The 23,946-nt window shown below is 32.6% G+C and overlaps 7 protein-coding genes across 22 annotated transcripts in view; 3 read left to right on the top strand and 4 right to left on the bottom strand.

Annotated features, from left to right (window-relative positions):
- The window catches only part of Fak (protein tyrosine kinase 2 Fak), a 49,569-nt gene extending 48,616 nt beyond the window's left edge, over positions 1–953 (top strand). For all 7 annotated transcript variants that reach the window (XM_083053612.1, XM_083053608.1, XM_083053610.1 and 4 more), the window contains one exon: positions 3–953. In XM_083053612.1, coding sequence (XP_082909738.1) covers positions 3–326 — 324 coding nt within the window. In that variant the 3' untranslated portion in view covers positions 327–953. The remainder of the gene's footprint in view (positions 1–2) is intronic.
- A 412-nt stretch (positions 954–1,365) lies between these two features.
- Positions 1,366–4,732, bottom strand: LOC145944913 (sister chromatid cohesion protein DCC1). Of its 2 annotated transcripts, none has more exons than XM_083053615.1 (8): positions 4,557–4,732; positions 4,296–4,472; positions 3,957–4,158; positions 3,691–3,883; positions 3,392–3,608; positions 3,194–3,303; positions 2,924–3,107; positions 1,366–1,503 (listed from the first exon to the last, which is right to left on the bottom strand). In XM_083053615.1, exons 1-8 carry the CDS (start codon positions 4,574–4,576, stop codon positions 1,455–1,457), a joined length of 1,152 nt encoding a protein of 383 aa, XP_082909741.1. In that variant the 5' UTR covers positions 4,577–4,732; the 3' UTR covers positions 1,366–1,454. The 2 variants fall into 2 exon arrangements, with proteins under 2 accessions (XP_082909741.1, XP_082909740.1); XM_083053614.1 differs by lacking the exon at positions 1,366–1,503 and adding an exon at positions 2,619–2,865.
- Positions 4,733–4,996: 264 nt separating this feature from the next.
- LOC145944527 (E3 SUMO-protein ligase ZBED1) lies at positions 4,997–9,320 on the top strand. 2 transcript variants are annotated; one of them, XM_083052893.1, is made up of 5 exons: positions 4,997–5,184; positions 5,424–6,784; positions 6,968–7,383; positions 7,466–7,617; positions 7,699–9,320. In XM_083052893.1, the coding sequence occupies exons 2-5, from the start codon at positions 5,483–5,485 to the stop codon at positions 8,025–8,027; spliced, it is 2,199 nt and encodes a 732-aa protein (XP_082909019.1). In that variant the 5' UTR covers positions 4,997–5,184; positions 5,424–5,482; the 3' UTR covers positions 8,028–9,320. The 2 variants fall into 2 exon arrangements, with proteins under 2 accessions (XP_082909019.1, XP_082909018.1); XM_083052892.1 differs by having other exon boundaries at positions 4,997–6,784.
- Positions 9,321–10,510: 1,190 nt separating this feature from the next.
- Positions 10,511–11,861, bottom strand: LOC145944524 (transmembrane protein 138). The gene is made up of 4 exons (XM_083052888.1): positions 11,302–11,861; positions 11,151–11,223; positions 10,870–11,044; positions 10,511–10,799 (listed from the first exon to the last, which is right to left on the bottom strand). Exons 1-4 carry the CDS (start codon positions 11,433–11,435, stop codon positions 10,693–10,695), a joined length of 489 nt encoding a protein of 162 aa, XP_082909014.1. The 5' UTR covers positions 11,436–11,861; the 3' UTR covers positions 10,511–10,692.
- A 231-nt stretch (positions 11,862–12,092) lies between these two features.
- Positions 12,093–17,014, bottom strand: LOC145944534 (T-cell activation inhibitor, mitochondrial). 2 transcript variants are annotated; one of them, XM_083052913.1, is made up of 8 exons: positions 16,872–17,014; positions 16,637–16,751; positions 14,101–14,489; positions 13,701–14,013; positions 13,515–13,615; positions 13,311–13,472; positions 13,083–13,214; positions 12,093–12,925 (listed from the first exon to the last, which is right to left on the bottom strand). In XM_083052913.1, exons 1-8 carry the CDS (start codon positions 16,895–16,897, stop codon positions 12,691–12,693), a joined length of 1,473 nt encoding a protein of 490 aa, XP_082909039.1. In that variant the 5' UTR covers positions 16,898–17,014; the 3' UTR covers positions 12,093–12,690. The 2 variants fall into 2 exon arrangements, with proteins under 2 accessions (XP_082909039.1, XP_082909040.1); XM_083052914.1 differs by having other exon boundaries at positions 13,311–13,454.
- A 146-nt stretch (positions 17,015–17,160) lies between these two features.
- Positions 17,161–23,388, top strand: Mgat1 (alpha-1,3-mannosyl-glycoprotein 2-beta-N-acetylglucosaminyltransferase). Of its 7 annotated transcripts, none has more exons than XM_083052908.1 (13): positions 17,161–17,257; positions 18,098–18,426; positions 18,566–18,817; positions 19,048–19,178; positions 19,271–19,376; positions 19,470–19,639; positions 19,727–19,960; positions 20,080–20,218; positions 20,345–20,573; positions 20,676–20,798; positions 20,949–21,039; positions 21,120–21,290; positions 21,385–22,106. In XM_083052908.1, the coding sequence occupies exons 3-13, from the start codon at positions 18,805–18,807 to the stop codon at positions 21,496–21,498; spliced, it is 1,521 nt and encodes a 506-aa protein (XP_082909034.1). In that variant the 5' UTR covers positions 17,161–17,257; positions 18,098–18,426; positions 18,566–18,804; the 3' UTR covers positions 21,499–22,106. The 7 variants fall into 7 exon arrangements, 6 of the variants coding, with proteins under 6 accessions (XP_082909034.1, XP_082909036.1, XP_082909033.1 ...); XR_014426690.1 differs by lacking the exon at positions 17,161–17,257 and adding an exon at positions 23,253–23,388 and having other exon boundaries at positions 17,445–18,426; positions 21,385–21,566; XM_083052912.1 differs by lacking the exon at positions 17,161–17,257 and adding an exon at positions 18,892–18,978 and having other exon boundaries at positions 17,504–18,426; positions 21,385–22,105.
- Nd-19 (NADH dehydrogenase [ubiquinone] 1 alpha subcomplex subunit 8) lies at positions 22,258–23,586 on the bottom strand. The gene is made up of 3 exons (XM_083052927.1): positions 23,455–23,586; positions 22,860–23,035; positions 22,258–22,758 (listed from the first exon to the last, which is right to left on the bottom strand). Exons 1-3 carry the CDS (start codon positions 23,581–23,583, stop codon positions 22,533–22,535), a joined length of 531 nt encoding a protein of 176 aa, XP_082909053.1. The 5' UTR covers positions 23,584–23,586; the 3' UTR covers positions 22,258–22,532.
- Positions 23,587–23,946: the final 360 nt, after the last annotated feature.

The raw sequence follows: 23,946 nt of genomic DNA, 5'->3' as shown, positions 1-23,946 counted from the left end.
AGGGAAGTCAATCCGATCTCAACTCCGGCAGCAGTTTAGAGAGAAGACATAATATAGTAACTAACAGCCTTGAACGTAACTCAACAGCGAGGAGACAAATAGCCACTAATAGTTTAGAAAGAAAGAGACCTTCTGTGACATGTAACGCTGGGCCTATGAATAATTCTGTCAATTTACCGCCCATGGTGCCAGTCGCTTGCAGTTTAGTACAGACTGTTAGTCCCATCATACATCCAAATCAGTCAGTTACAGCAAGCGTTAATCAGCAAACAGTGTTTGCAGCCAACAGTAAAGCCACAAGTGAGACTCCGATAAATGACAGCTAACAACGAGGTTTCTTGAATTGAGGTAAATGATGCGAATTTGTGGCTTTTCCCTCGTAAAAACATATGCGAATTATCATTGTTTTACATACCGATTCCAGGATTACTTCCAGGATGATTGCTTAATATGTATATAAACAGACGACATTCTCCTATCAAGTTACCCGTGTATACATCTACACGAATACTTCAGCGACAGGAGAAATATAGTATTTGTGCTTTTTAGCTCTTTTTAACAATATACAGGCATTTTATCTACGCGTACTTATAGATAGGACAGTATTCATTAGTTGTAATAGGATTAGTTAGTAGGATAGTTTATATAGTTTAATAAGATTTAAGTCACAATTATATAATGAAATCACAACTCCAAAGCTTTAGAATTATCATAATTATTTGTTATGCGATGACTGCATATACGAGGTGATGCAAAGTTATGTTCTGTTGTAAAAAAAAAAAACTAGACAAGCATTTATTAATATTAATATTATTAAATGAGGAAAAGGCCTCGATTTATTCACATCATTCGCATTTATTTTAAGCATCGCGAGTTATATTCGTGATTGAAAAATTTGTTGATTTTATACGTGTCATCTCGTAATCAACTAATAATGTATACATACATACATATAAACATATTTTAGGAGTGTGTATGTATATATTTATAAATATATATTTAAAAATGAACAATATCTTCTCTCTTTAACCAATATCGCGCGAGAATATAATTTCTTGTAGGACATAATCTTACAATGTTGTTTTTAATACAAGTTCGTAATTTCATAGTCTATTTCCTGCCTATAGGAATACTATGGGGAGTGATTATAATGTAAAAAAAAGAGGGACTGAATGTTATTTCTATTAAATAATAATTTCTATTAAATATTTAATGATTCATACCAGTTTGCGACATTTATATATACGAAATGTTTTATAAAAGGCAAAAACCATTTTTCAGCGACGAGTCAGTTCCTACGAGATATTTTTAGGAAGTTACATTTTTGCATATAAGAATATCATTAATAACCCATTAATGCAGTTTGCGGCGGCAGTATGTGCATATTTACGGTGTATTTACAAAATCCGAATACTTTATGGATAAAAAAATATATTGCATTTTTGCGCGTATCTTTATTGTTCCTGGGGGAACTCAATCTTACCTGCAAGAAATCTTGATATTCTGAAATATAATAATCATTGTGTTGTTATATTTTACTCGCGTATTGTTACAATTGGCATGGATGTGAAATATTCATAAAAAGATTTGTAAATTTGGTATCTTAAATGGTATGTGGCTTTAAAAATTTATGTGCCAAGACGTACTTATATACGCTCAGAAGAGAAAGAATATAATGTTTGTGTGTTGTATATTTCCTGATAAAGGAGTTGCTTCCCAGGAACTCATAATGAATATTTATAATTCCTGATGGCATTTTTCAATATTGTGAAAACATAACACATTTCTTTAATTTATATTGAAATTTATAATAATGTTCACTATATTTGAAAAGGAGAGAAATAATGTTAATTAAATTGCCAATTTGATAATCTACATTCTGCAATGTAATGATACACATTTTTTACAGGAGTTTTTTTTATCACTTTTCTTGCAAATATTAAATTAAAACTTATTTATGACAATTTGTCTTTTATTCTCAAGATGCAATATCGTAAATCTTAAATATCTCGTTAAATGGATATTATATTAAAGTAGTATAGAAATTGCATTCTATAAAAAATCAGTAAAAATATCTCTACATAAATTTCATTTTTCAATGTTTTCTATAAAAAATCATTCATATAAATTTTTTGTACTTTTGTAAGATTTTTTTCATTGTCACTTATAATTAAATTCATTCTATATTTCATGTATCATATATTTATATAAGTTTTATTATATTTAATTCGTGATGAGATTACATTCAATTTAGAAATAATTTACTGCATTCCTGGGAAAAATATATTCAATTATTATAATTGCTAATAATGTTATATATTAATGAAAATTTCGATTTGGCAAAATGCTTCTATAATAAAGTGGCGATTTTATAGTCAATGGGATAATATAAGAGTTATTTGATTTGCTGAAATTAATATAATTGTTCTTTAATATTATGTTCTCATTATAAAATTATGGTCTTTTGATGGACGAGATACGATATATATCGCCGATAATGTCACTGTTATATTAATGAAAGGATGATAAAAATAAATCATATGTAATCTCATTTCATCTTAAAAATATTTATAAATTGTGTAAATGTAACTATATGTATCACACATGATCACAAGCAAAATAAACTGCGCGTATGATTTTAACACTATAGATAATTCAGAAAAATTGCCCTGACATTAATATAATTAATCAATAGCATGTGTTTATCAATATTATTGCATTAATCAATATTTATTGCATAGCACAATTACTGCAATATTTCACTTGCCATGTTTTGACCCATAATACTTTAATCCATTTTTTGTAGAACATCTAGCATATTTTGTTAAAAGAGCATTAACGTTCATTGTGCCTTTTGTAAAACGGCTAAAAAAAATTATTGCATAAGATTCAAACTAATGAAGCTATACTTTTTTTTACTTACCTAATATAAGGTGTTATCTCTTCAACAGTCCATTTAGCCTTAATTTGGAAAAGTTCATTAAGTCTATCGTGAATGTTGTTGGGTAAATCCGCCTCCGGGCAAGATACAATCTCTCTTTGCATTTTTGAAGCATTGTACGTTACAAGAGCAGATCCGCATAAATACTCCTCTTTTGGATGCATCTCTAAAAGATAAAAATGAGAGATTATAAATTTAGGTCAGAGAAAACTCTTCATCGTAATCGTGATGCCGAGTTCATTAATTACATACTTTCAGGAGTACCAATGTTCCATGTTTCTATAAATTCTTTGTACTCAGTGACAGGAGAAGCAGCAAGAAGAATTTTTGCTATCATTGCACAGCACTTTTTTTCGTCATATCTGTAAAATTGTATTTTTAGAAAATATATAAATTCTTGTTTGTCAAATTTTTCCATTAATTACTACGATATATTAACGATGTACATACTTGTACAATGGACTGTCGTCACTTTTTGTCTTTGTACTTATTTCTGTATATCTTTCGAATATAACATTAAATACTGGCTCATGAATAAGTTCCTTTAGACATTCAAATGTATTCTCTTTATCTACTTCATCTAATTCCCAAGATTGTTCTCCAAAATAGTCCAACATAAAATTCAGACTTCTTGCTTCTGTATCGAATGATATGAGACGCAAATAGCCTTAAAACAAATAAACAAAAGTTTTAATATAATTTGTTTGTATGAATAAAAAAAATAGTCCAATAGAAGTTAGAATCATTACCATCTATGTCAGCTATTAAGAAATCTGCTAAAGCCTGTCTCAATTCATAATCACTAGCTTGCAATTCGCTTTGTAATCTCTCCCAACTGTATAATGTCTTTGGATCTATCATAGATTCATATTCCAATCCATTAAAAGCTGATGAGTTAAGGAGAGTAGACAAATTTGCCAGATTAGGTTTGGTTTCTTTCACCTTAAAGAAAATTAGAATTATGAATCCATTGTACAACTCAACATTTTGTTTAGATATTTAATGCTATACGTACCTCATAGTAGGAGGTAAATATCTTCTTTATATTTTGTCTCTCTACAGTTCTCTCAGTTACTTCGCCTTTGTTTGTTGCCTTGCTCAGCTTCAAGTTTGGTACCAACAACCATGAATTGGATATCTCTGCCTCTTTCATTTCATAGGTCCGAGTTTTTGTGCACAATATAGCGTCATCATGTTTGTTGCCACGGAATGATACTCTATCATCACAAAATCAGCTGTAATCATTTTATTCCGCAGAATAGGAATTGTATTGTTAGCATTCAAACAGGATCACTCAAGGATCTGCTTTGCGAAATAACAACTGTAAATGTTATCCATTGTAAAAGATACATACGTGTCTCCCTCATTTAACGCTTCCCATATGTGCTTGTCCACCTCCAATAACATTAAGTCATCAGTCTTGTGATCTTCCATAGGATACAGGCATTGCGTCGTAGAATTTAAATCGGACTCTTTAATCGCAGCTACCTCCAAAATCTGCTGCACATCCTCTTTTGTGCGAACGTCTTTCCTTAATGTGAAAAAGAACGAAATTATGAGTAGAGAACAATATATCACATTACATAAGATAGTTTAACAATTCTGTTAGACTTACTTTTCATCAACAGATTCCATTGACAGATCCCTCAGGCAGCCTCCACTAAGCTTGTATTTCTTTTCTTCGCCTCTTTTTTCTCTTTAAAGGCACAAAAGTGTATCACAGAATTCTTTTAAAACTCCTGCGCAGTATGCTCCGAAATATTTTCCCGCCAAATTTACGGGTCAGCCAAGAGTGACCATAGAGGTAAAAAAATAACTAGAGGGAGAACAAAAGGTTCTAGTTTTGGAGAAGAAAGTATAGACTTGCGCAGAAGAAAGAACGAAGCTGATCGGACTTGCCATATTGAAGCGCCATCACCCTTCAACCAATCACGTTCCTCCTACAGTTCCTAAAAGTACTTATACGAACTCTAGTTTGTCCAAGGTTGAATTTATACGAAAATGCAAGTTTCCCATCATGAATTTTTTGTATATTTCGTAGCGCCGATGCATCCGCCATTACTCGAATCGATCAGACGAGAGGTCTATAGATATATAACGATATTCCTCTCGGACAAACGGGCGTAAAAGTCGATATCGCATTGTTAGAAACGAGTCGATCCACTCGATCCCCGGACATCGTTCCTTTCGACGCGAGGAATTGAACTTCGATATTTGCGAAATAATTCATCGACAGGCACGAGGTGAGATAGATATATCGGAATAGGCGTGCTCGCGGTAAATTCGTCGTTGCGGTGGCTGCGACGCGTTCATCGCGACAGGATGCACCTTCCTCTGGAGTTGCATTTTAAATTATGCAACGAGATACCACCATTTTGACGGGATACGGACATTATTGTTTGTAAAAAGGGGAAGCGCGCGTATATATTCACTGCAAATGCTGTAGATGCGAAATTCCTATAAATGCGAATTCCTATGGTAGGTAAACAACGTACATGCATCGACACCGGTGATCGCGTGTTGATCATCGAACGAAACGTCATGGATAATAACAAGCAGCAATCAACGTTGTCGAATGGCCCGACGAAGGTGGGCAGCGCGTCCGAGGACGCCAAGAACGACCTGCAAATGGTACTGGCGAAGATGATGGAGGAAAAGCACACGTATACGTATAAGAAGCTGGTGGTGCCACCGTCGATGAGGAGCATTTACTGGAAGTTCTTCGGCTTCCCGGCCACGGACGACGGTGACATCCTCACCAAGGTGAAGATCGTCTGTATACTCTGCAAGACACAGATCGCCTACAATCGTAACACCAGCAATCTTCGTATGCATCTGCAAAACAAGCATGCCCAGGAACTGCTGGAACTGGAATCGTCGAATCCACCGTCCAGGCAAATTGTCACCCAGGAGAACAAGGAGCGCAAAGCGCAAAAGAGACTGTTGAAGGCGGGCCTGAGCCCGGCGAAATACATCTATACCACTAACGCGGACGGCACCGTCCAGATTGACGGTGATATACAATTTGTTACAGATCCTAACATCAGTCTGTCGAATATGGAGGACGACATTACTATTGGTCAACCGCTGAGAGTGATGATCAAGGGTGGAACCGGGATTAACGGCGGCAGTCAGAACGTGGCGTTCCTCATGTCGGAGGAAAATGTGACGAATCAGTCAGATATCAAACTGGATATAAAAACTGTATCGGACGCTATAGCGGAATTCATTGTAATGGATCTGCAATTGCCTGAGATTGTAGAGGGACGCGGATTTCAGAGATTGGTGGCCACCTTACGCTCGCCTTGCGAGATCCCTAGTAAGAATAAATTAGAAGAAGAGATAATACCAAGAATATACGATACTTTTCGAGAATCTGTGGTTAATTCATTATCCTGCATGGCTTCGGAGCTAGCGTTGACAATTGAAGAATGGAAATCAAACAACGAGGAGAATTTTGTTACCGTATCAATTTATTATCAAAATGTTGGAGAGGCTACATTGGAGTGTAAAGTTCTAAGTACTCTTCACGCTCCGTTAGATTGGGAGGAATCCCATTGGGGCAGTACTATTGATTCTCTATTCCTCGAGTGGGAACTCAAAGTGGAGAAAATAACAGCAGTGGTTGTCAGTACTTCTAGAACGGAATTACTTATGGCATTAAATAATCGTGGCTTGACTTTAGTACCATGCTTGCTGCACACTCTACAAGTGTGTGCGCAAGCTTGCTTCGAGAATCCTGAAGTGGCTGTCATATTATCCAAATGCAGATCAGTCATTGGAGCTATCATAAGTCATCCAGCTGCATCTGCAACATTAATGATGCAGGAACAATTGTCTGGGGTATATCTTTGTGACATGAGTTAAATTATTTTATTTATTATTAATTATCTTTGCTATTGAAATCTTTTTTAAAATATTTTCTCTAGTACATAAATATGATTTAATATAATGTAAAGTATTAAAATAATATTAAAATAATATTATAACAAATGTTTTATAACAAGCTGTTATTTTTTATTACAGTTGGATGAAAATACTATGCTGCTGGATTATCCAGTTGTATGGATATCAACGTACAACATGCTGGAGCAAATGGTAGTGCGTCGTAATGTAGTCACCTCTATATTAGAAAATATGGAAGGGATAGATCAAGATATGTTTGAAATTACCAATGACCAATGGAAAGTTATGGAGGATCTTGTGGGTGTTCTTGAACCATTCAAAGTTACTATTATGACATTAAGCGAAGAAAAAATGCCTCTAATATCATTGTTAAAGCCATTACTATGGCAACTTGTATCTTCACATCTTAAAGTCAAGGAATCTGACAGTGATACTGCTAAAACACTTAAAGAATCCTTGTCAGATATGTTATGTGAACGATACGCGGATTACAATGTCACATTGCTTTTACAAATTGCAACTACTTTAGATCCTAGGTATAGTAGTATGAAAGTTATTTTAAACGTGTTGAATATTGCCAAGAATAACCATTGATAAGACCTTTACTTTCTGTTACAGATTTAAGTCATTGCCATATGTTACCGAAGAGGATAAAAATATAGTCAGTGCTCCCATAAAGGAAATGCTGACGAAATTGATTCAAGAAGAATTTGAGGATAATATCTCCATAAAGACTGAAGATGAAACAGTACAAAGTAAAAAACCTAGAGGTATACTTGGGCGATAATTATATGTAACGGGTCTTTGATTAGAAAGAAAATTATGTATCTTAACGTGATATTTAATTGCAGGTATGAAACTTTTACTTGGTGGTTTATGCTCTACCAAAGCCGGAATGCCTGCGGAGGAAAAAGCGGATCTCGAGGTTGTGCAGTATCAATCTGAATCCACGGCACCGCTCGATTATTGTCCTCTGCAATGGTGGTCTAAAGTGTCCGCGAAATGTCCGAATTTGGCAAAACTGGCAAGCAGATATCATTGCGTACCCGCATGTTGCGCACCGCCTACGCGCATTCCGGCAGACGTACAAATACAATACGATACAAAGCGAGCAGCTTTACCACCTCACCTGATCGACAAACTGCTTTTCCTACATGGCAATCATACCATGCAAGTGTGAAAGGGATTCTAAATTGATGGGACAAATGTTTGAAAAATACCTCACTGGTATATACGATATTTTCGTAATGTACGTGTCAAATGCAACGTACATAGTGTAAGTCTAAAATAATATTCTAGATTAAAACTCCTGTACAAGTGTACAATATACATATATATATATATAGATATTACGTATTATATAAATAATTAAAATGTATGACAACTTTATTTTCGTTCGTATCAAATGCGACAGATTTTTAAATGCACAATACTGAAATATCTTTAAAAAGAAAATATAAAGGATATTATATTCCAGAATTTTTATACATCGAAATAATTTGCACAATTTTTTCGCTTTCTTCTACATTTTACATCCTTGATTTTAATTTTCTTCATTATATAATTTATATAGAATTAAAGAAATCACATTACACTGATGTATCCGGCATTGTGCGTTTAGAAATCTATCGTGATAGCAATCAACCGTTTTTATATCAAATTTTAGGAATGTCATATTCGGTACGAGCGAAAAGAAAGTTGTTCTTTTCATGCATTTTAGATACTTATGCAATATGTAACATACATATATATATATATTATGTATTATATTACATACTTTACGCATGTATTTCAGGTACTTATATAATACGTAATACACGTATGTATATATTATATATTATATTACATATTATATAAGCATCTAAAATAAATAAAAAGGTCAACTTCATTTTTGTTCGTATCGAATGCGATATTCCTAAGATTTGATATAAAAACGGTCGATTGCTATCACGATAGATTTCTAAACACAATGCCGGATATATCAGTGTAATGTGATTTCTTTAATTCTATATAAATTATATAATGAAGAAAATTAAAATCAATAAGGATAGTAAAAAAGTGAAAAATTGTGCAAATTATTATTTAGATGTATAAAAAAATTTTGGGATAGAATATCTTTTTTCAAAAAAATATAAAGGATATTATATCCCAGTTCGCGCAATTTGCATAATAAACTATATTGTACCTGAGGTATTTTAATAAAAACATCACTGTTCTGTTTTATTAAAACTAATCTATTCTAATATTTCGGGATTGTATATCATGAAATTGAGACGTAAATGCTAAAATAATCGTGCAAAGACTTTGTAACTAATTTTAAAAATTGTAAAAAATCATATATAGTTCAAGGTATATCCAGTTATCGCATTAATATCGTTAATATTGAATCATTTTACTTAATATTGAATCATTTAATTTGATTTTTTTTTTTGTTTGTTAATATACGAATTCTTAAATAGAATGCTTGATATTATTGTATAGTTTTATCTCTATAAGATTTTAAATCTCAAATTCATCACAAAACACATTGAATACTGAGTAAATTTTGCATGTCTTGCCGCCTGCACCAAAATCTTTTGTGAAAAGCATATAATAATGAAATATGTAATATGATTGGAATTATTATGCATAGAACATTTTAGTGCTGGTAAAATTCGAATACTGGATATAGAGATAACTCAGTTTATACCAGTAGCATTTATGCATTTACCTCACTGATGACAGTATTCAATATACTAGGATTATTTAGAAATTTAAAAGTATTATGATTTATTTGTTGCAAGTATTTTAATTTTTAATTTATATTTTAACAGTGATTACTGAAGGGCATTCAATGTGTTAATTCAAAAAGTGGATAAATGTAATAATACAGTTAATTGGTGGTAATTTTATTCGACTCAGTTTGCACTATGTATTAAATATAATTTGTACATTATTACATAATATGTAAAAACCAACAGTATTTCCTGTAATATTTCCTATAGGTCTAATTTCCCGACTAAGCATGATATCTATGTCATTAGAATTATTTGTTTGCAATATTATATTGCAAAACAATTTTATAATATAAATTTTTATACTATCATGATTTATATCAAAGAGATAGAAACATTCATGTAGGGGATATTAACTATTAAGATTTTATATTGATACAAGTCTGGTTTTGGTACACAACAATTGATACAAATTGACACAAACAAAAATTTAATATATATTATGACAAATCTATGTTTTTTCTTATTTCTCTAAAAAGGCAACTGAACATTATTAACAAGAAATTTTATATTTCGGGATGTAATATAAAGATCATAAATATTTAAAATTCTACATGTAATTCGAACTTGGTATTTGGTATTGATATATAATTAAACGAATGAATATATATATGTACATTAAAAAGTAGCACTTATAAAAAATCAGAATATACATAACATCTCTTACAGAATAATGCTACGTTTACTTTTCACATATATATACCAATACAATTATTTTTTAATAATATATAAAATTGACTTTCTCGTGATTTTAAACATAAAAAATATATAAAGACATTTTATAATAGTAGTTTTATAGTGTATATATAAATGTAAATATTTGTATATGTATAATATACAAATGCAGGTATTTTAGATATATTTTGACATATATAAATTGCATGTCAACTTCATTGTTTTATCCATGTAATATCATTGTAAATGAATTTGTATAAATACAAAGGCACTGGATAAGTAGCTTAAAATGTAATATAAATTTGAAATATAAACAGATGTATTCTTACATTTGTTTTACCAAAATTATACACAATTATAATCTTTGTATAGTATTAAAATTTTTTATTTACAGAGTTATGTTATACTCAATTGTTTTTGTACCCAAACAGAGCCTTTGTAAAATCTTGGATCACCAATTCTCAGGGAGGCTCTCTTATAGAAGTAATAGTACAACACTGCAACTTTATATAAAACTTTCAATCATAATATCTTTATCAAAGAGAGATTCTTCCAAATTTTCTGATATTTCACCTGTTCTGTGTGTAGAATAAAGAATATGAAATCCTTTTGTCCAATAATGTTTTAACGGCGCTGACCAATGTATAGTAATATGCCATGTATGCAAACTGATTGATAATATCATATATACTATACACAATATCAATGTCATGCGGAATCTTGTATATAACAGTTGTACCAAACCTGCCTGAAAAGTAATTTCAAATGTTTAAGCTTTGCATATCTCTGTTAAATATATTTCTTTTGTAACATAAGATTAGAATATAAATGAAAAAAACTACTATGTGGTTTACCTGGAAAATATAGGTAGAAAAGAAGTTCACCAAGAGAAGAGTGAGGGCTGCGATAAGGCAAAAATCTTGGATACTGAAAAAAAAATGCAATGATCTAACAAAATTCTCACAATAATATGATAATAAAAATGTCAAGATAATTATTACATACATATAAAGTACCAGCAAATCTGTCGGATGCTGTCTTGCGAAACTTGCAAATGAATTAATACAAATGTCAAAAAACAATATAACATATTGTAGGATCACAATCGTCGTATATTGCTTTGTGTTTAAGGAATTCATTTATCATCTATGTAAAAAAATATCGTAGAATATGAAAATTAAAATTAGCATGTACATGCATTTGTAATGTTTAGATTTTTGTTGTATCTTTCAAACGGTTGCTAAGCAACAATCTCGACCCACATCTAATTGTGCGTCAGCCTTTAGGTGCTCATCGCAATAGAGCCTTAAAAGTCCCTAGGGACTTTTGAATCTCTTCTGTGGCAAGTGGCAGCATTGCTTTCATAATGGCTGTTATTTCAAATTCTTCAACCGGCGGATTTTTTTGCAGAAATCGCTCGTCGTACATCAAAAATAAAAGCATTACGCTTGCATTAATGAAGCTCCATTAATTGTTGGTCATGTATATGAGAAGTATATATCTAGATATTTGTATTACTATTACTATGAAAACATAACATAAGTCGCAATTATTGATATATATCACTGCGTGTTAAGTATTATCAGGAAATTGTTGATTATTTATGTATTCATATTTTGTAAACTATGAAATTTAAGCTCAAGTTGATAAAGTAAATGTAGGTAAAGAATATAATTAATTGCAATTCAAAGAATTTCAAATTAGTTCAAATTAGTATAATAATAGATTGTGAATTTACAATACTTAAAGTAGAGTGTAAATTTATATGATTTTCGAAGAAGTACAATAAGAATCAGTTATGCGAAATCTGATTTTATTCTTTAGTCTTAGTTTATAAACTATATGTTTTTTCAATTGAATCGATAGAATTAAATCTGTTAAAAAAATATATAGGAAGTGAATGAGTGAATATATCGTATTCTCTTGTACAATACATACAGCATTGATCCGATATCCAAGTTATACAACAAACTAAGCCTTATGCAAATGGTATCAAGATTAGTTTTGTTTTTAACTTTAAGAGTATACAGTAGTTTCAATTCACTATTGTTTATGTTTCATTTTCTTCTTTTTTTTAATTGCACATAGAACAGATGTTCTCGCAGGAACTTGTCACAGATTATTCTTATTGGAGGCGTGACATTAATAATAGTAATATAATAATTTCCGAGTTAACATTTAAAATATATGTTGTTCAATATATCTTGGTAACTATTGCAATAATTATAATATAAGTTATTATAATAGTTTGTCTCATGTATACAGATAATTATTTGCTCTAAACTGCTAAAATTGTTTAATTGTATCCTGTAAATCTCGAGACTTATAAAATATCCGCATTGTCGGCATGATTTTATTATGGTTTAATAATGATTGTTAATGTATTTTGTTTTTTTACAACTTCCAGTCCCATGGCACGCAAAGAACACCATCACTCATAACAGAGTAATAATGAGTAACCCAAAGCATAACGCCTTCGAGAGATGGTGCTAAATTTTTTTTGTGTAAAAGTAGTCGCTCGCAACACTGTATCATCAGGTCTGGTGTAATGCTATCATCTTTGTTGAGTGCGGTTAAACCTAATTCCTTGATGGTTTTACGGTGAAGTTCTCGCTCCACATGCTTTATGCTGCAACAGATATATATATATATATATATATATATATAGGTAATAATATTTATTCTACATATCAATCTAAATTCATTCCAAATGTATTATATTTATTATATTTATTATATGAAATATAATTTATTAAATGTAATATACTTTTTATGAAATGTCTTACTTATTATAATGATGTAATCTTTTTGTAGCCTCCTCTAAATTCTCGCTAATGAAATTCACCAAGAGGAAACTTGGACACGATGATGGCACGATGAATTGTCCAGTCGGTGATAGCATCAATGGACCTGCTTCACTACAACAAAATCGTTGCACATTTATGGAGAGTTACTTACTTATATGAAATGGAACAACTATTTATGTACAAAGGTATTTATATAATAATACTAACGCTTCTATGACAATTTCATAAGCCGATAGATTGGCCGGCCAAGAATTCGGGTACTTTCTCTTGCCACGGTAATCTGAGAGCGTAGTCGTGAGTTGTCGTAGTTGTCGTTCATACTGGCCGACCATTACTTTAGGCATGAATTTCCTGCACATATAGAGGACCCTGAGCCTTACCATAACTCAAATAATATGATATATTACGCACCGTCGACCGACTTTAATGTCGAGGAGCACTTGGGATACTGCCTTCTCAAATGCCGGCAATTTCACTAATACAGCGTCGTGTTTTCTTACGTTCTTTATTAACTGAAAAAAAAAACGAAAGAATTTATTACACATGGAAGCAAATTTTTTAAATTGGTAGAAAATTAAATAATTTTGTAACACTTACATCGAGCCAATTGTGTCTGACTTCCCCAGAGTTTAGCATAACGTTGCCTTCCAAGCTGATACCAGTGCCGTTTGCGAATACGAGAGTCCGGTTTTTTAACACCTCCATCGATTCTGGATGATGTTCGGCTAAAGCTTGGAAAGCTAACAAGCAACCACGATAATGAGCGATATTCCAACCGCAGTCCCATACAATGTCCTTTAAACCCAAATCGCTACACAATATTTTCTCCAATTTTTCTACTTCCTCCCTCATTGGTCTACATGCCTCCAACTTAACGTGCACCTCATTGATGTGTTTGTCCAAATAAGCCCTGATAAAAAAAAACACATATATATTATCAATTAATATTATTAATAATACTTGATATTATTTCATTTTATTTTAATATTGCACTTGCTTTAATGTATCTGGTTCTGCATTAATCTTTCGTTTCATGATTATTGATGCATAAATAGGATCATCTTCCAATTCTGAAAAATCTATCTTTTCTCCATAATGAGTACGTTGCCAAAATTTAGATTTGTACTTTGTGACAGGAGGCTTTCGTTCCTCGATTTTGTCGACAAATGTTGTAGGTAGATCGCATGTTTTTAAAATAGATAGTATTGTTTGTCTGAGATCTTTCTCTTTCAATTGTATTTTCACAAGTGTAAATTTACCAGCTTTCACTTCTTTCTCATCTTTAGAGCGCAAATAAAAGGGTAAAATGGTCGGTCGTATGGGTTGCTTCTGTTGTAGATTTTCTAAGATCGAACTCAATTGCTTAAGAGAGTTCTCATTCACTGTCTATAAAAAACAAATCGTAATTAATATAAACATACAAATATATATAAGAAAATAATTATAGAAATATTTATAATATATAGGATATTAAATGTTTAGTCAAATTTTACCAGTACATTTGATGAATCAAAAATTTATTGAAAAACGTTATATAGACGTAAGTTTACAAATTTTGAAAATTATATATTATTAAAAAGAAAAGCTATTGAAGAGAAAAACTATAACATTTAAATAATTTGTGAAATATGTAAACATTATTATTTAACATTGCTTATATATATGAAATGTTAAGTGATTATAAGTAAATAAGTACAGAATAATGATAAGATTAGAATTTTGATGGTCAAATACAGGCAATGTAATCTTTCACAATATGTTTAGGTTCTATAGTTTATCATGCTATGAATGAATCCTTATTGGATCTTTTATATCTCTGTAGATTGATAAACATTTTTATCAGAAGATGATTAACAGAAAGAAAAAATTTCTTTATGATTATAAGACTATAACTCATTGTCAAACAAAGGGGCAAATATACTGATAGAATATACTGATGAAACTGGCTAAACATTTAAAGAACATTCTGAAAGTATGAAAGGGATAGAGAGCTGAAATTAAAAAGAGAAAAAAGTACTTTTAGTTTATCTTGTAATTTCAAAAATTTTCTTAGAGAAAAACGATATTTATCTGCCAGAATATTTTCTACACTCAAATTTATATTTTTAAAATTTTATATTTAAAGTTTACTTTTGGATTATTTATAATTTAAAACAGAAATCTCTTTATAATTTTACTTGCTGTATTTATATGCAGGTATCCCCTGATTGTATATTGAAGCATTTTATATATTTTCAAATGTGTTTTCTGTACTATGTTACGCGATAGATAAAATTTTAAATAGAATTCCGTTTTGAATTTTATCGCGAATTATAGATTCATCAAAAGATAATGCATAACATGCTCACGCATTTCGTTAATTCCTGCCCATTAATATCCATTTGAATGAAAGTTTAATTTAAATTTAATTAATTTAATTATTAAATTATCGCAATTGTAAACATTATTTATATGCAAACCATAGTCGTATTTTTTTAAAAACACAAGATATATAATTTAAAATTTGTATTGCTATATTATATATATTTATAGTAGTCTGTATACTCGGATATTAAAATTCTATTAAATGTCCGATGCATGCTAGAGAACTTGACGTCACATTGACGTTAATTTTATATCCGTGATCTTTAAACATGACAATTAAATATGATTAAACATGACGACGACAAATATGCATATTAAGTAATTCCGAGAATTTATTTAAAAAAAAAAACAATATTCGCTGTTTCTTTCAATTTTTCTTGTTTTTTCAGACAAAGTAGATGTGAAATATCGACGTAGATCACGTAGCATCGCATTGTCTCAGCGCGGTTCTGTTCGCACGATCATCTCATTGATAAATAAATAGCGAACAGCTGATTGTGCCAACGTGTGTGTGATGGCTGAAAATTTATTCCGATTCGAATAACCTTGCGCGCGCACGTGTACACGCGTGCAAAGATCATCAAGAATATTCCATTGCAAACGCAACCATTTTCTCGGTGTCTAAAAATAATATCGCGCGTATCGTGTCACGCCACGTTAAATACGATGATGACTGTTTTGTTCACACATAAAGTGCAGTCGACAATTCGCGTACACACCATATATACTTTACGCACTTTAAACGAGATATACGTCGTGATTCACGCGTGATAGGAGAAGCAAGAAAAAAGTGCGCAAACAATGCGACAGCAATTTAATATCATTTTAATATTTTTTTTTCTTTTTTTTTTTGCACTTTGTATCTTTAATCTTTATTCTCTCTCCCGATTATGAATATATATGTCCTTTACTTTAAATATGAGAAAGTATATGTTATATGTTTTATTGCTATTATGAATTTAAAATGACATAAATGTATATTTTAAGGATCTGGAAAAGGAAAGGAGAAAGGGGAAACGACGAAGACAAAAATTCAAAGTCGAAGGGACTTCGTTTTAAGGGACTTCGAAGATGCGAAACTTGAACTTGTCAACGTCACGACACATCGATCGTCATTTCGGCGCGAGAGACATCGAAAATAGCTGTCTGAAAAATTGGACAACGCTCACCCTCTGCGTGGGATACTGCCCGAACAGATCAGGATGAACAGTAAAGTAAAACGGCCTCAAGGCGGTGGAGACTTCGCCGGTGCTCAGGGCCCTCACCGCGTCCCTCCTGCAAAAGCTGTCAAGAAAGTGCTGTCAGTCTCAGCGACTCGAGTTGCCGTACTAATTACGTTATCGCGAAAATTAAAAAAAAAAAAAAAGAAATAGGCTTCGAGAAAGCGACTTGTGGTTCCGTTACCATCTCCCGAGCGTCGTACAGTACATTTTCGCGCCCGTCTCGCCGTTACGGCTGTTACTATCGCGGCTCTCTCATGTCACGGATCTTCCTCCTCTTCAAATGTATCTTTCTCTGTCACTCTTTTTCTCCTTTTCGTTCTTTATTCCCGGGGGAAAACAAAATGTCAGGCACAGCACGCCTCGCGATGTCTCTTGATGACCATCAATTGACCGTCGAAATGCGCCGTCAAAAATACACGACGACACATCGATACGTACTTGCGCTCGACTGTGATGATGCGCCTGGATGACCGCTGATAATATACAAAACAAAGCGAATCGCGAACGCGACGGTGGTGAACTTGAGAGACCGATGCCTACCTCGCGTTCTGTCAAAATCATATGTTGGTAAGTTAAATTGAGTACCGAGCTGACAGTCGAATACATACGACGACGGTTTCATCAGAGGCGATTTCGTTCTTCCCTCATCCAATGTTTATCTCGCGTCACAGTTAACTATAAAAATAAATGGTATAATGTAACGTGAAATTATATCAGTAATCTCTAGAAAATAATGTAGTTGCTTAAGAGACTTTTCTCGTACAAAGAAGTACACATTATGTCTAATAAGAACGTATATAACTTTTAAATTATTTATTATAAAAACAATGAAAAACATATATGTACTATTCAATCAGTACTATACATTAAGTTTTTGCATTAATAAGTTGCTCAATTATTGCCACTCAATTTTCTTGCATTCACATTTTGAGCAAAAATAATTCTGATATATATTTTAGAGGTCATTATCAGTTCTAACAAATAGCCAAGATCCTATTGTCTCTAATGCGTTAAAGAGGAAGAGTCCTACCTGCTTGTTCAAAAATTTTCGATGTAACAATATTTTCAAACAAAAGTGCTCAACACATTTTTATTAGACATAATAGAATATTATAATAAAAATGAAAAATTTGATATAAAATATGTTATTTTTATATTTTTCTTTGACGCAATTAGTAAATAAAATTAGTGGTACATATTCGCGCTTCGAAGGGAGGACGAAAATCCTCATCTCTCGAATCCCAAGAGCCAATCTCTTATCGGTCTCGCGTATCCGAATTGATTCGGATATCGGTTGCGCGCGCGTCTACCAATCACGCGGACAATCGTATCGGCATATCGCGATCGTATCGGACAACGGCGAGCGATTTGACGATAAAGGATGATAAAAAACGTTCTTCTGTGCAGCGGCCACGGCTGCCACGCAGTCGTTACGTGGGCGTATTATCGCGGATCGCGAACACCGCCGCGACAGTAGAGGATCTCACGTGAGATACGATCCTATGTACACTTACAAGCTTCCAGCTTGACAGCTGCCGCATCTGCTGCAACCGTCTGCAACGCCACGGAGTAGCGTTTATATATCGTCCAAGACTCTGATTCGCCTTGAACGACTTGAGCGGATATTCGAGAATGAGTCACGGCAATCTAGCGTAATTCAATTATTAGCGAATGACAGTGAATCAAGTTGGTCCAAGTCTCGCTTCTTCTCAAGCATCGCTTCCAGTGTCACGATGGTGAGTAACCTATTGTCAGCTTGTCGAAAAAAATGTCATTAACCGCCACGTGATTGATCGTGTGAGCTTCGTGAAATTTTTTACGTTTATCGATATCGTTGTGCAAGAAACAATCGAGTGATCTGTTATTTTTTTCCAGTAATCCAGTATTATTGTTGATCATAGAGTGACAACGCACGCATATGTTAAGCGAAATTACGCTGCTTTTCCGCTCGCGTAATATACACAGTCCTTGTCCACGTGAGAAACTTGAATAATGCATTTCGTCGTGTGTTTTCTGGTACGGTGCATTTTGTATAAATAGCGCATTTCCTTTGAGCGATATGGAGTGTGACACTTCCGTGTGATTTACGATTGCGATTCCAGTACGGATACGATATGATTAATACATGTAAGTAACAAAGTGTCAATATTTTGTCTGTAGTGCATTGGGATGCAATCGTAATAGTTATTGCTCCTTTGCAGAAAAAAAATAAAATACTTTGAAGACGTTATTAGGGATCCATGTATAATAAATATGTACTGACGTGTACTGCAGCGTGTGGAATCCTTGTTGGTATCTGTTTATTCTGTTTATTTGTATTTTATTTCTTGTCTTTGTAATACGATTTGATGTTACAGCTAAGGTGACACTTGGTTTTGTCATGCGGAATAGATCAGTCAGTATAATTTTTGGGTCCCTTGTCTTATGGGCTGTGGCTACATACTTTTTATTTTTGGATCAACAATCAGTCGGCAAGGATCAGGATAAGGTAAAAAAACTAATACTACGATATGTTACAATCTATCGTAAGAAAATTTATAGTAGTAATAATTATATATCTTTGTTCTTATATTCTCTTAGGATAAACTATCAAATCAAATTAGCAGATTAGAAAAACAAGTAAAACAACAGATAATTATAAATCAAGAGCTTCTTGAAGGAATCAATGAGAGTAAACGTCGCAAGAGTAAGATTAATTAAAAAATTTATATTATATATTTAAACTAAAATTTATACTAAAGAGAAAATAGAAAAAAAAACAATATATGATTTGTTTTAGAAGAACAGGAAAAAGCAAATGCTGCTCAATTACCAGTAAATGAGATTGAGACAGACAGAAAACATGAAGTCGAGAAATTTGATAGCATCTTGTTGCAGAAGATCGAGAATAGCAATGACCAGAGAATATCTAAAAGTGAACAGAAGCCGACAAGTGATACTATCTTATCTGTAATATATATAAATTAATCTATATAATAATTTTCATATAAAAGTTTTTATTCAGTTTTAATGATTTCTTAAATTATTTTTCAACAGACAGAGGCAATCCACGAGAGCACTACTCTAAGACAAAAACTACCTGATGGATCTCCAATAATAGCTATTTTAGTTGTTTCTTGTAATCGTATTACGGTAGACCGGTGTCTAGATCAGTTAATAAAATTAAGACCTAGTAAAGAACAATTTCCAATAGTTGTATCGCAAGACTGTGAACATCGACAAACTGCTGATGTCATAGCGAGATATGGAAATCAGTTACTGCATATAAAGGTATATTGTATAGTTTAATTATACTCATATAAAAACTTTTGATTTTCTTTCAATGACAGATTATATTTTAACCTATATTCTTCTATGACGAGCTATTACAATCTTTATGATCATTTCAGCAACCTGATCAATCAGATATTGAAATACCACCCAAAGAAAAGAAATTTAGAGGATACTTTAAAATTGCACGTCACTATAAATGGGCGTTGAATCAAGTATTTGTAAAGCTTGGATATAGTACTGCAATTATTGTTGAAGGTATGATTAATAGCCAAATCTTTATAAGCATAAAATTTGAACAAATATTTTATATAACAAATTCTCATATCTCTACGAGATAATATTTGAATGAGAATAATTTACTTATATGTTTTTTTTATATAGATGACTTGGATGTTGCGCCAGACTTTTATGAATACTTCCTGGGGACTTATCCTCTATTAGTAAATGATAGCTCTCTATGGTGTGTGTCAGCGTGGAATGATAATGGTAAAGCTGGCTTGGTGGACGAGCATGCACCATATTTACTTTACAGGACGGATTTCTTTCCTGGCTTAGGTTGGATGCTCACGCGCGATTTATGGTTGGAGCTTGCATCAAAATGGCCAAAATCGTGAGTATAATTTTACATATACACACATATATATATATACTTATGATTAAGTTATTTATCGTTGATATATTTTTGATAATGCTCACCTTTTTGATAATATAGTTTTTTCCTTATGTATAGATATTGGGATGATTGGATAAGGCAGCCTGAACAGCGAAAGAATAGAGCTTGCATCCGCCCGGAAATATCGCGAACCAGGACATTTGGCAAACTTGGAGTTAGCAAGTACTTATCTTATGTATTTCTTATCTATTTTTATACGTTATATTTTTACATTTAAAAAACACCAGGCAAATACATCAATCTTATAACTTTAGACTAATTAACATAGCTTGAGCAAATTTCATGGACAGTAAAAAATTATTTTATTTCCAGTGGCTTATTCTTTGAAAAACATTTAAAATACATCAAGTTGAATGAACAATTTGTGCCTTTCACCAAGATGAATCTATCCTACTTGCTAAAAGTAAGAAAACGAATATTAAATTGACAACTACATGTTGAATAAAAAAAATGTATGTATAAATTATTATTTAATTTCCACAGGATAATTACGATATAGCTTTCGTCAACCAAGTATACCAGTCAACAGTGGTTAGCTATTCAGAATTGAAGAGTGGAAACATAGTTGCTCCTGGTCCAGTACGGATACCCTATTACACTCGTCAATCATTTAAAAATACCACCAAATTGCTTGGTTTAATGGACGATTTCAGGGTAATGTATCTTTTTAATTAAAATTCGTATTTCATTTTAAACAACATTCGAAATTGTGTAATGCAATTCTACAATGCAAAATTCTGTATTACAGAGCGGTGTACCTAGATCCGGATATCGTGGCGTGGTGACATTTTTCTATAATGGAAGGCGTGTGCATTTAGCGCCGAGTGCAAACTGGAGTGGTTATGATATTACATGGAGCTAACACACGATTATGCTCTACAGGGACTTGTAGATTGCACAAAAATACTGTGCATTTCTTTGACGAATTAGGTAAATATAATTGGTTGAGATTAAATGACAATGAAATGTGTATTTATGTCTACGACATACGGTTATGTATGCTCTTTAGAATTAAAGCCGGTATTACATTTTATATGTGACCGGTTTTAAACATGATCTTTCTTGCAAGAGATATGACATATATTTCATTGATATATATATATGTATATATATATATATATGCGCTTTTCAATTGTTTTTTGGAATACATTTGAATGACTGATAAAAAGAGTTAGTTGTAAAATTCATCATGTTTCATGTACATAAAATGCCGTAGTAATATTGACAAAGCAATACTGTTTTGATTAATTACTAGGTATCTTCCAAAACGAGCATGTATTGATATATTTTTGCTCATTTTATGACAATTAGTTTTGTTATGAAGTTATGTGAAATAAGACAAATGAAGTAATTTTATGAAACAAAACTCAATCAAACTACCTCTTTTATCTCTCTTTCTTCCTATTATCCATGAATTATAGATTTTATCACTTTGTCCCATATAATCTGCCCTAATTTAAACTAATTTTTTGTATACATGCTTAAAATTTTGGCTGTACAAAAATATCTATTTAAATATAATATTAATATATATTTATATTTTAATATAATTTTGGATAATTATAGTAGTTCTCTGTGATTAAATGTGTATACGTATAATTGAGGATACAAACAAATATAGTATGTTATTATAATGTTCTATATTTATATTTGTACAAGATATAGCAACAATAATCAAGCGACTTATCACTTACTTTGTTGTTCACAATTTATATTCACAAGATAATGTACAATGGCAAATTCTATTCATTTCCATATGAAACAAACGTTTCTACAGCATTCGGAAGCTGCACATCGCATACGCTCGATTCTCTATAATTATCTAATTACTTGATGAATCTTGCGAATATAACTTTTGCAGCACGACCAAAGTACTAATGATATATATTGAGAGACTTAAGATTTATACCAAAAGCGATTGCTGTATTTTGCCTTCTCACGTGGTATGTCAGCTGACAGTCCAGGAGTTGGATCTGGAAATGTTATAGGCTCATCCCTTCGTGGTGGCCGCGGTCTCTCTGTATTGTGCACTTTGGCCTCGCAAAAATATCCATAAGGTGGACGTTCTATATTCATATTTTTACGAACACAGTCATCTAAAGCAGCTTGCGTTTTCCGGCACCTAAGACATTTATGTTATATCATTGTATTATCACAAACAAAGATTTAATTAGTTTCTTCTTTTCATGACATACAAACATAGTATGATATAAAATAACATACTTAGTAAGCTCCAGTGTTCCCGTTGATCTTTCGAGGCAATACATGTACGCATTAAAATCTTCCAGGCAGTGCTTCTTCATTTTTTTCAGAACATCCATTGCACAAGCAGTCACATGTTTTCCCTCATTGAGGCAACGACGTGGATCGCCTTCTTCTTCTCTACATAATATAAATTCCTGGAGAAGAGACAAATTTGTCATAATTGAATAAATATATTTTTTTTACATATGTTTCAAATTACAAAAATTTAATTCTACAATTTCAGAGATTGATATTTTTAACAAGATATACTACTTTATATATTCACAGAATAGAACAATTTATCTAGCGTACTAAACATTAAATCCATCTGTATACAATTAAACTAATTTAGACAAACATTTTTATTTCCAGAAGTGTATTGAAACTAGCAGGTCAACAAATGAAAGAATGGTATCATTTCGAGAAGAGGAGAGAAGAATCACATGAAATTACTATTTACAAAAGGGTACACATGAAACGTTGCTACAGGGATCTGGAACCATTATGTAAGTCTTCGAGCGAGATGGTTAAACACACGGATATCGTCGCGAGATTCGGTCATCAAGCAACTCACATTGTTGTACCACTCGCAGGCCTTGCCGATATAAACCGACGCGGTTTGCAGCACCGGCCAGCTGACGTTGAGCTCCTCGACAGTTAGCTCGCTCTCCTCGGGCAATACGGTCTTCGCCGTCGCAGCCATATTTCCTTACAACAGCTCTCCGGCGAGGCGTCTCGACATTCGCGACGTCAGTCACCGATGGTCTCGAGACGTCTCGAGTAACGAAACTTCTCTGCGACTTTTTCAATGTAAAATTGCAAGATGCATTACACAGGAGCCAGGAAGAACGACGAAGGTAACCTAACCAACCTAGTTTCCACGACTATCGCAATCGTGACGTTCGATTCTTATCGATAACTATCGCGATCGTCAGGTTCGATTCTTATCGATACTCGCGTCTACTTAAAAAGATGGAGAAACTGCATCGCGTGCGTGAGCGTCTCGATAGCAAAGTGTCGCGGGAAAATCTATCATTAAAAGGTACTTATAAACAGCGATACATTT

This window comes from Prenolepis imparis, unplaced genomic scaffold, assembly GCF_030444845.1.
Source record: "Prenolepis imparis isolate NDT839.2.m4 unplaced genomic scaffold, iyPreImpa1.0 SCAF_13, whole genome shotgun sequence".
Lineage (NCBI taxonomy): Eukaryota > Metazoa > Arthropoda > Insecta > Hymenoptera > Formicidae > Prenolepis > Prenolepis imparis.
This window is presented reverse-complemented; position numbering and strand designations above follow the sequence as displayed.

Bases quoted from the DNA above. Each gene is read 5' to 3' on its own strand.
- Mgat1 (XM_083052908.1), top strand. The intron at 19,179-19,270 runs GTAAAAAAACTA...ATATTCTCTTAG, and splicing joins TCGGCAAGGATCAGGATAAG to GATAAACTATCAAATCAAAT. The intron at 21,291-21,384 runs GTAATGTATCTT...TCTGTATTACAG, and splicing joins GTTTAATGGACGATTTCAGG to AGCGGTGTACCTAGATCCGG.
- LOC145944913 (XM_083053614.1), bottom strand. From the start codon at position 4,576: ATGGAATCTGTTGATGAAAA. The intron at 3,304-3,391 runs GTATGTACATCG...ACAATTTTACAG, and splicing joins GACGACAGTCCATTGTACAA to ATATGACGAAAAAAAGTGCT. The intron at 2,866-2,923 runs GTAAGTAAAAAA...AATTTTTTTTAG, and splicing joins GAGATAACACCTTATATTAG to CCGTTTTACAAAAGGCACAA.
- LOC145944534 (XM_083052913.1), bottom strand. From the start codon at position 16,897: ATGTACTGTACGACGCTCGGGAGATG. The intron at 14,490-16,636 runs GTGAGCGTTGTC...TGTTTTTTATAG, and splicing joins GGCAGTATCCCACGCAGAGG to ACAGTGAATGAGAACTCTCT. The intron at 14,014-14,100 runs GCAAGTGCAATA...TTTTTTTATCAG, and splicing joins GCAGAACCAGATACATTAAA to GGCTTATTTGGACAAACACA.
- LOC145944524 (XM_083052888.1), bottom strand. From the start codon at position 11,435: ATGAATTCCTTAAACACAAAGCAATATACGACGATTGTGATCCTACAA. The intron at 11,224-11,301 runs GTATGTAATAAT...TTTTTTTTTCAG, and splicing joins GATTTGCTGGTACTTTATAT to TATCCAAGATTTTTGCCTTA. The intron at 11,045-11,150 runs GTAAACCACATA...ATTACTTTTCAG, and splicing joins TTTCTACCTATATTTTCCAG to GCAGGTTTGGTACAACTGTT.
- LOC145944527 (XM_083052892.1), top strand. From the start codon at position 5,405: ATGCGAATTCCTATGGTAGGTAAACAACGTACATGCATCGACACCGGT. The intron at 7,384-7,465 runs GTATAGTAGTAT...TTTCTGTTACAG, and splicing joins GCAACTACTTTAGATCCTAG to ATTTAAGTCATTGCCATATG. The intron at 7,618-7,698 runs GTATACTTGGGC...ATTTAATTGCAG, and splicing joins ACAAAGTAAAAAACCTAGAG to GTATGAAACTTTTACTTGGT.
- Nd-19 (XM_083052927.1), bottom strand. From the start codon at position 23,583: ATGGCTGCGACGGCGAAGACCGTATTGCCCGAGGAGAGCGAGCTAACT. The intron at 23,036-23,454 runs GTGAGTTGCTTG...TCTCTTCTCCAG, and splicing joins CCTGCGAGTGGTACAACAAT to GAATTTATATTATGTAGAGA. The intron at 22,759-22,859 runs GTATGTTATTTT...TAAATGTCTTAG, and splicing joins GGAACACTGGAGCTTACTAA to GTGCCGGAAAACGCAAGCTG.